The sequence below is a fragment of the Bos taurus genome, chromosome 5, assembly GCF_002263795.3.
Source record: "Bos taurus isolate L1 Dominette 01449 registration number 42190680 breed Hereford chromosome 5, ARS-UCD2.0, whole genome shotgun sequence".
NCBI classification, from domain to species: domain Eukaryota; kingdom Metazoa; phylum Chordata; class Mammalia; order Artiodactyla; family Bovidae; genus Bos; species Bos taurus.
In genome coordinates, this window is record NC_037332.1 from 55946960 (window position 1) to 55956164 (window position 9205).

General features: G+C 58.0%; 1 protein-coding gene across 7 annotated transcripts; it reads right to left on the minus strand.

Moving 5' to 3' along the window:
• Positions 1-78: 78 nt before the first annotated feature.
• Positions 79-9151, minus strand: MBD6 (methyl-CpG binding domain protein 6). Of its 7 annotated transcripts, XR_009494533.1 has the most exons (15): positions 7124-9142; positions 6032-6095; positions 5716-5852; positions 5329-5431; positions 5052-5214; positions 3779-4831; positions 2943-3604; positions 2509-2662; positions 2157-2326; positions 1621-2034; positions 1466-1518; positions 1199-1262; positions 881-1050; positions 553-616; positions 79-293 (listed from the first exon to the last, which is right to left on the minus strand). XR_009494533.1 is itself a non-coding variant. In XM_003586076.6 (13 exons), exons 3-13 carry the CDS (start codon positions 5826-5828, stop codon positions 976-978), a joined length of 3024 nt encoding a protein of 1007 aa, XP_003586124.1. In that variant the 5' UTR covers positions 5829-5852; positions 6032-6095; positions 9119-9151; the 3' UTR covers positions 79-975. The 7 variants fall into 7 exon arrangements, 3 of the variants coding, with proteins under 3 accessions (XP_003586124.1, XP_024848262.1, XP_059742935.1); XR_003034757.2 differs by lacking the exon at positions 553-616; XR_009494534.1 differs by having other exon boundaries at positions 79-616.
• Positions 9152-9205: the final 54 nt, after the last annotated feature.

A 9205-nucleotide genomic window follows, 5' to 3' on the forward strand; every position in this document is an offset into this window, starting at 1 on the left:
CTCTCTACCACAGAAGGATTTAAATTATAATCTGTTCTTACAAAAGAACTAAGGAAAAAATGAGGACAGAGTCAGAGCCAGAGTTTCAAAATATTCTCATCTGTTAAATTAAGAGTGTCTCCCATAGAAAAGCAGTGGAGGCCCCACAGGGCAAGTACAAAACAGAATTAAAACTCCCAAGGGTCTTGTCTTTACAAAAGAAAAGGCAGGAGGCAGCCCCTGGACAGCTGGTCATGCTGGCCGCTCCGGTTGGACCATGTTGCATAATCCTCAGTCGCATCGTCACAACGTCTCTGAGCGTTTTGATGGGGGAGAAGGGGCAGTGTAGTGTGTATGGGAGGAGACACCCAGAGGGCTCTCTTTGCCCCCTTACCCCCTCTTCATATCCCAGAGGAAAGTGGAGGGAAGCTGGCTACACCTTGAAATGAGGCTATGTGTTTCAAACCTGGGGACAGGGTAAGAGGGGGATCTGTGCTTTGAGCAACCTGAGCCAGAGGCAGAGGGGTGTTGGCAGGGGTGAGGGGAGGACGCATGATGCTTATTGCTTTGTACCTTTCATTGGGAAGGAGGGCAGCAGCCAACAGTAGCTCACAGGTTTGTAAACTGAGCCTGCTGGCTTCAAGAAGGGAGGCAATGAAGTCGAATTAAATATAAAAGAGTCATTTGTGCAAAAATAACTTAAACAAATAAAAGACCTGGGGGAGGGGGTTTTCCCCTTAGCCTGGTGGGGAGAGGGCCATATACCACCCCCCCCAGGCCTTTTCAGTGACATGGCTTTGGGGGGGAGGGGGTGAGCTTCCCTACCCCCTGCAATGGCTCAGGATGGGACTGTGGGGGAAGGGGTTGCATTTGTGCTCTGAGTGGGGAGTAGTGCCCCCACCCACTGTCCACAGGTGCAGGTGGCTGGCAGGGGCTCCCAAGGCTCAGCACTCAGCTCTCCCCAGTCAGGGTCAGATCCAGCTCCAGGTATGGCTGCTATGGGGCCAGTTTCCTCCTCTTGTTTTTGGCAGGACGGCCAGGGCGGGCCCGGGGAGGCAGAGGGACAGCCGCCTATACAAGAGGGGAAGTTGAAAGAAGTGATCAAACAGCTGGGTATCAGGAAGTCCTTTATTTTCTCCCCACTCCCACTAACCTTCTTCTCCTCCTGCCTCATCCTTTATATGCACTCCCACCCACCGACGCAGTGATGCACACTTACGCGGGTTGTGGGGCTGGGGTCCAAGGTAATGTCCTGGCGGGAGCTGTTGCTGTTCCGGGTTGGGCTGCAATAAGGGCACAAGGGGATCAGGAGCACGTCCCCGAGCGCCAGGGGATTTTCAGAGTTTGGGTGGGAAGCTTTCTACATGTGGGTAGTGTAGGCATGGTATCCTTATTCATATTCAAGTAAGTGCTGCCTTTTCGAAAGCCAAATCACTCTTAACTATTGCTATAAACCCAACAAGCCGGAAAAGGCCAGTATACTCACTTGTATTTTCTCCTGCGGCCACGACGAGACTTTCTGACTACCCCTGGGGATACCTGAGAAAAGATGGACTGTGTGTGGGAAAAGGCACCTTGGCCTCAACCTTTCCTGAGGGCCTTTGTGCCCAGACAACCATTACTTAACCCACCCACACTCACCTTAAGGTCCTCAGAATGGGGCCCAGGAGGGGATGGATCCTTGGGCTCAGCACCCCCTTCAGCCAGCTCCCCATTATGCTGCCAGTGGTGGGTCCTTCTTGGGGACCGTTCCATTTGTCCATTGAAGCCACCACGTGCCCCCCACTTGAGGGCCAGTCGGCCAGGCTCCCGCCGGCTGCCAGGCTTTCGTCCCCGGCCTGGCCTGGCCTCACCATTAATGCCCCTAAGTCCCCCTCCTCCCCTCCGGCCCCGTTTCCCTGACCCCCTCCCAGTGAGCAGCTCAGGGACTGGGGGATCGGGAGAACTGTGGGGTGGGGCTAAGGCACTGAGGGGAGGCCGGGCAGGCTCCGGTTCAAGGGTTGAGGTGGGGCTCTCAGGGGGCAGACAGGGGGCTTCTGGCTGCTCTGGAGGGATCTGCAGACAAAACAGACCTCTGTCAGTTTCAAATGCAGTTCCAGCTACTTTAACTTGAAATGTCTGTATTTCCAATTTGCGAAAAAAAATTCTCTCCCTAACACACACACCCATCCCCTCACCTGGAGACTCTGTAGCAGGCAGGCTAGGGGACTAGAAGCCTCTGAGAGGGGTGGAGGAGCTCCCCCCCCAGGGAGGAGCTGCAGCCCCAACTGGCCAGAGAGAAGAGGGCCAGGAGGCTGCAACAGACTGGGGAGGGTTCCAGGGCTGCTGGTCAGCGAAGACAGGTCACCTGTTAAGGAATTGTAAAGTCAAGGGTCTCCCTGGGCAAACCAATTAGGCTGAGCAGACCCTATTCTTTTAGGCTTGACTCAGTGGTCACAGACTTTCCTCCCTAATTCATCTAGTCTCTACTCCCAATTTTTCTGTTTCTTTTCTTCTCTCCCACACCACAGAGTCTTCCCTCAGACTCACCCAGCAGGCTGGCACTCAGCAGAGGGCTAAGGAGTTGAGGGGGTCTCCCTGAGTTGGAGGGGGCCTTGCCCAGAGAGGAGGCCCCCGGGTCAGTAGTTGCCGTGGTGACACTGGAGGTAGGTGGTCCAGGTTGGGGGGCGCTCAGGACACAGGGCTAAGAAGAAAAAATGGCTGTAACATCTACATGTGTAAAGTATTCAATAAGTTTATAGTACTTCCACATATGCAGTCTCACTAAAGCCCCACTGAAGTAGGCCATGCTTATTAAATACAGACCCAATTCTTACAGTCCATCCTACCCCCAGCTAAGAACTAAGCCCTCCTCAAAGGCCCTAAGGAAGAGCTCAGACATGAAACTGAAAACCTTTTATTCCCAGCTCCCATCTCTGATTCTATCTCTTGTTCTGTCCCACCCACTCACCCCCTATCCTCACCTGGGGGGGCGTCCCCGAGGGGGGATCCAGGCTGGCAGCCAGCAGCGCAGAATTTAAAGCTATGAGGGTGGGGGGAGCTGAAAGGGGGGGGAACAGCAGGGGGGGCAGGTCTCCCAAACCTGAAAATGTCTCCCCACTTGGACCCCCGGCTCCCTCTGCAGATCCCTCCCCATCCCCAGCTGTGGGGCCCAGGGCCAACAAGGGCAGGAAAGAGGCAAGGAGGTTGCTAGGAGGTGCAGAAGGGGGTGGAAGAAGGTCTGAGGGGGGTGGTGGAAGCAGGGAAGCCACCAAAAGTGAAGGCCCTTCGGGCTCACCTGGGGCTAGGGGAGGGCCAGGTCCCCCTGGTGGGGGGAGGAGGGGCTCAGGGGGAGGTTGTCCCCCTCCCCCAGCCAGCACGCCAAATAAACTGTGGCTAAGCAATGGAGAAGGTGGAGGTTGTCCCAGACTCAGAGGGAGGGGCAAGGTCCCTAGCATCCCGGGGAAGCCGGCTCCACTCAGCGCCAGGCCCTGCTCGGGACTGGGGAAAGGGAAAGCCTCCCCACCAGCCAGGGGAGGCAGAGGGCCGGCTGGGCCGGCCCCCATCCCAAGCGCTTCAGATGGGCTTTGAAGCACAGGGCTGGGGACTAGGGGGGCTTTGGAGGCAGCTGGTGGGGCAGGGGCACCTGCAAAGAAAAAGAGAGGTTCAGCTCTACAGAGACCCTTTCTCCCAGTATCTAAAGAATCCAAACTCCCTGCCCCCCGACCCAGAAAACCACTACAGAGCTCTCTAAGTTCTCCCTTCAGTGTCTTGGTGGTCTCTTTGTACCCGAAGGAAGGGCTCTGGTGCACTCACGTACCTGGCACACTGCTGAGGCTGCCACTGGTGGTCCCAGGGAGGGCAGGCGGGATGGGGTGCGTGGGCTGGGGAGAGCTCCCTGAGGAGAGGGTGGGGGGAGGAGGAAGGTGTGCCTCTGACCCCAAAAGGTTAAAGCTTCCGTCAGAGTGGGAAGGGCCAGGGGTGGGGAGTCCCAGCAGGGACAGCACAGAAGGGAGAATTGGTTGGGATGGCTCCGGCAGAGGAAAAGATTGGGGGGTGGGAGCAGGGGCCCGAGGACGGCTCCGCCTAGGGGCTTGAGGCCCCCCCCCTTCTAGCAATCGCAACACAGTTGGGGGTCTGCGGGGACGACGCTGAGAGGGACGGGGCAATGAGGAGTGGGAAGCTGAGGGTGCCTGGGCACGGGGCCTTTGGCCCTGTAAAGTGCTGGGAGGGGGGAATTGGGGGTGCTGTGCCTTGGCGGCTGCAGAGAGTAGGCTGCTAGCAAGAAAGGGGGGTGCCCCGGGCCCCTCCACCGAGGGGGCCCCTCCCAGGGGCCCCAGGACCAGGGGCAGGTGCATAGTGGCTGAAGACACTGGTGGCTGAGTGGCAGGACCAGAGGGGCCAGGGGGACCAGGGAGATTATTGCTTGGGGGCAGGGGAGGGGGTGTTAAGGCATCACTACAATGGAAGAGAGGAGGGTCTGAAGGTGGTGAGGAGGAGGCATGGGGGGCTGGAGGAGAGCCCAGGTCAGGGGGCACCAGGCTGGATCGGAGAGCAGCTCCCCAGCTATATGAGGGGGCGTTGAGGCTGATAGCAGGTGGAGGAGGTGCAGCTGGGGAGGGGGCATTGCCCCGTGGGAGGAAACAAGGGCTGCTGCTGCCTCCAGAGGAGACGGGGTCAGGAAGCCTTGGCTGTGGGAAGAGCCCCCCAGGGCCTGCTAGAGGGGGGAAAGCCTGTGGAACTGAGGGTGGTTCTGGGGGAAGGGAGCCAGGACCCCCATTGAGTGGAGTTGTAGGAGGGACTCGACAAGGAGGGCGGGCAGAGGGAGGCCCTGGGGACACAGTGTGGAACATTTGGGGGCTTGCTCCCTCTCCTGCAATAAATGAGAAACAGAGGATCAACCTGTGGCTCCCCTTCCAAGAACTTTGTCTTTTCCATCCCTTCCCCCACAAGCTCCCAGCTTCCCTGTGCCCTCCTCTCACCAAGCAGTTCCCCACTCCACCCTTCTTGCTCCTTCTCACAGAGCTCCTCCCACCACCCCTCTTCCAGACCCTTAAGTTTTCCTCAGTCCCTGTAAAGTGGAGAACACTCACCAGGAGAAGAGTGTGAGCAGGTGGTCTCCATGCTGCGGTACAGAGTTGCCATGGCAACAGCTTTCCGCCGGTGGTTGCACAGCTTGGTCATGTCCTCCTCTGATGCTGGCCCCACCCCAGCCCCACCCGGGGTCACCGGGGCCAAAGGGTCAAAGTTGAAAACCTGTAAGGTGGAAGGCACAGACAAGGACCCTGAGAGAGCAGAATCTGAGAAAAACTACCTCGGTCAGTGACCGGCATTAAGTCTCTCTGACAATCTCACCCTCACCATTCTGACCTTGGGGACATTGAGTGGACACTCCAGACCGCACTTGCAGGTCCCATCGCTGAGGAGGTAGCTCCGGGTTTGCTCCAAGGAAGACAGCTCTGTGCCACTTGGACTGGGAGAGGATAGGGTCAGAGTGTGAGGTTAGATAACACTGAACTGGAAGACACTCTGAAAGAACAGTTCAAAGATCTTCCTAGGAAGGGCAGAGAGTAAGGAAGAGATGGAGAGAACAAGTGCACAGGACCAGAGGCACAGAGAGCAAAAAGGCTGAGGAACGAAGAGGAATAGACAGCAACAGGGCACCAGCGATCTGGGCATAGAGAGAAATAGAAGAGAGAAAACTCAGGCAACTGAAGGGCCTGGGGATAGAAACTGGGGAACTTCGGGGAGCCACACCTGATATAGAGCACAGCACCCTCTCGAACACAGCGCTGCCAGCCGATGGGGACAGATGTGGCCACAGGGCCCCCAGCTCTGTCTGCTCCACTGCTCTCATTGCCCCCATTCATTGTGTGTAATCAGCTCCCACGTGCCTGATAACACAGACATTCATGTGGCATTAGTACGATTAAACTGGGCTGGGTACCTGAGGGAGTATTCCCGCAAGGCAAAGGTTGTGTGGAGACTCAAGAGAACTCAAGAGCAAAGGGAAAACCTCAGAGAGCTAGGGGAGAGAATGAGGGGGAACCTTCTGCCAGCCCACCATGGCTACCTGAACATGTCTGCAAACATTGTGGGGTCCAGTCTAAAGCCGGGGCCGCCGGCTTAGCCCACACCTGCAACACAGGAGAGAAAAAGAACAGTCAGGAATCTGCCCAACCTACTAAAGCACCACAGACCAGGATACTCTCAAAGGAAAGATCCTTAATAACAGGAGGTAAGTACCCAGAAAGATCCCAAGGATCTGGTGGCTGAGTCCACAACCATCCTCTCCACGTTCAGTCCCTAGGGACCAGAGGGTCAGAGCCACAACTTTCAGGGACCGGGGAATCACAGCCCAATCCCTAGACATATAAAGGACAAGGCCCCCTCATCCCACCAAGGACAGAAACCTTCAGCCAGGAGTGCGGGTTAATTCCCATAATCTCTAGGAAGTTTCCCAGAGAGGCTGGCCCCTGCTGTTCCCTCGCCCTCAGGAAGATCATATAAAAAGTATGGATTGCCAGGCAGATCACCAGGCAATTGCCCAACTGCTCGCTGGGGTGGTACCAGCGTAACTCCCCCCATGGCCTGGCTGCACTAGACAATCACTGATCTAGTTCACTTGGATCTTAAGAAACACTGGAATCACAGTTCTGTCTTCTCCCACTATTCTCAGAAGCTCCGGATTTTCCCCCAAGCCTAAGGCAAGAAGAATCAGCACCTCCTGTCCCACTGGCTTCAGTTTAGCTCCAAGAGGGATTCTCCTCTGATATATATGGGGACGCCCCACAAACCTGCAAGTATTCTCTCCAACCCCACCATCGCTCCCACCCCACACTGGCGGCTTCTAAACTTTCCCTCTCATAACAAGGCGCCCTGTCACCCAGCCTGCTTCCCTCAGCTTGGGGAGGAGGGGAAGGCGCACGAAGTAGGAAGGAACTTGGGGAGAGGGCGGGCGGAGGGTGGGCGAAGCACTGAGAGGAGGGAGGTGAAGAAGGCAAAAGTCAAGCAGTGAGAGAGAGAAACGGTGGGAGCAGGTGAGGGCGGGGGAGTGGGGATGGGGCCAGGGAAAGGGGCCAAGAGGACGCGGAGGGGGCAGAGGGTAGGGATAGGAGGGGAGGGGGAGGGGCGAGGTGGGGGGGGGGCCGGGCCCTGCACTCACCGCGGCCCATGGTTCGGCCGGCCCCGCCCTGCGCAGTCGCGGCCCAGAGGGTGAGTGGGAGGGAGTGGGAGGAGGGTCGGTGGAGCCCGAGCCTCCGGTACGGCCCCGGCCGGTCCTAGCAGGAAGCGCCGCCGCCGCTGCCGCGGATCACCGAGCGGCCTCCCGCGCATGCGCCATGGGGGCCAGGGGCAGCCCTGGGGATTCCGTTCCCAGAAGGCACCGCGCAGGCTGCTGCCGCCGCCGCCGTCGCTGCCGCCGCCGCCGCCGCCACCGCCGCAGCCGCCGCCGCTGCCCGGACGGGAGAGGGGCGGGGCCGGGCCCCCGCCCAGCGGACAACGACGAGCCAACAGGAGGGGCCGCAGTGCGCATGCGGGAGCGCGCCTACCCCTCCCCCACAACCCCCCATTAATCCCCAAGAGAACAAACACCCCACGCGGGGGCCACCCCCCCGCCCTCCGCGGAAGGATCCGAGCCTCTTCCCAGGCCACTGGTGGCCAATCCCAGCCCTCCCCTGGGAGGGGCCCCTTCCAAAGCCACAATCTGTTCGGGGAGCCAGGAATGCCAGGTCCGGGAGGAGCCGGCCCGAAAAGATGAAAGTCGCGACGTGCCCTGCCCCGCCCCAAAGGCTTCCCGGGTAGTGTGCTGGGACTTGACCCGCCTCCCCAGGTCAACATGTCAAAACACGACCCCGGCCTGTCAAGTCACATGACCTCTGCCTGTCACTGACAACCTGGTCATGTCTTTGGGCCAGGAGAGACCATCTGGTCCAAGCCACCCCCCACCCCCATTTACAGGAGAAATGGAGCTCTGGAGCAGTGGTGCAGGCCTGACCAAGGACCTGTCACCGGTCACACCACCGCCTATACTTGCCATCTAGCCACAGCTAGCCTTGTGACAGTTTTCTTAGGACAAACTCTGGCTGCCCCCATGAGGATATGACAGGATATGTAACAGGCCACCACATGGCCTCCGTTTTCTAAGTAATGGCACTTGAAATATAGTTTGCATTTTCCACCGTGCTTTTCACTTTTGTTCAAGCTGCCTCCAAGTTCATAATAATCTCACGTCCAGCAGGCGATCTTTTATTTACGAACAAGGACGGTGAAGCACGGCAAGATTAGGTAACTGGCCTAGGATCCCTGGGCAAGTGAGGGACCGCTGAGGCTAGAATCTGGGTTCCTGACAACCCAGTCCCAGGCATTCTTGCGCTCACGTGCACGCCATATTCCAGGCAACAAGGCTCTTCCGTAGCCCAAACACCTAAGGCAGGAGGCCTGAAGCCCAGCTCCTCACAGCAGGGAGTCACAGGACCTGAAGGTCTGATACACTGAAAAGGGCGGGCCTGGTCTTTGGTGAAGGGCAGCAGAGCACCACTGGGGGGAGATGATTAGACCAAACAGTGGGATCGGGGCCTCCCGGCAAAGAGCACGAATTCTGGCATGCCGAGGGCTCATCAGATACTTTACAAAGAAAAAAGTTTAAGGGTGCTAAGAGCTTAAAATGACTACCAAGGGGCGTCAAGCTCCTTGGCTTCTTTTGAGAGAAGACTCCTTTAAGAAGACTCGAGAAGATGCAAACAATCCTGGTGGATGAATGCAAATTTTCAAAGGTGGGAGGTTTAAAAGACCTGGTGTCCGTTAGCAGGGAGGGGATGAGGGGCAAGGAAAATGGGAGTTTCTTTTGGTGGAGATAAAACGGAGGCTAATGTCAGATGGGCGGAACAAGAGAGCCTTAGAGGGAGACAAGCTGCAGTGAGCTTTCACACCGCAGCTTAGGGGCGACCACAGTTGATAGCCGTTGGGGCCGTTGGGTACCGGGAGCTGGCGCCCCGCCCTCTCTCCTCTCCCCCACCCCTCCCTGCACCTCCCACCACCCTTGTAGTCCCCTGCGCGTGCGCGCGCTGATACCGGTTGCCAAACATTGCATCATCCCCGCCCCCCTTTCCTCCCCTCCCCCTCCAGCTCTCCCCTCCGCGCGCGCGCATGACTCACTCACCTCCTCCGCGAAGCCTCGTGACCCAAAGCTACTTCCGGGTCCAACACTAAGTCGACCCCCAAGCGGGAGGGAGCGACGAGGGCGGTC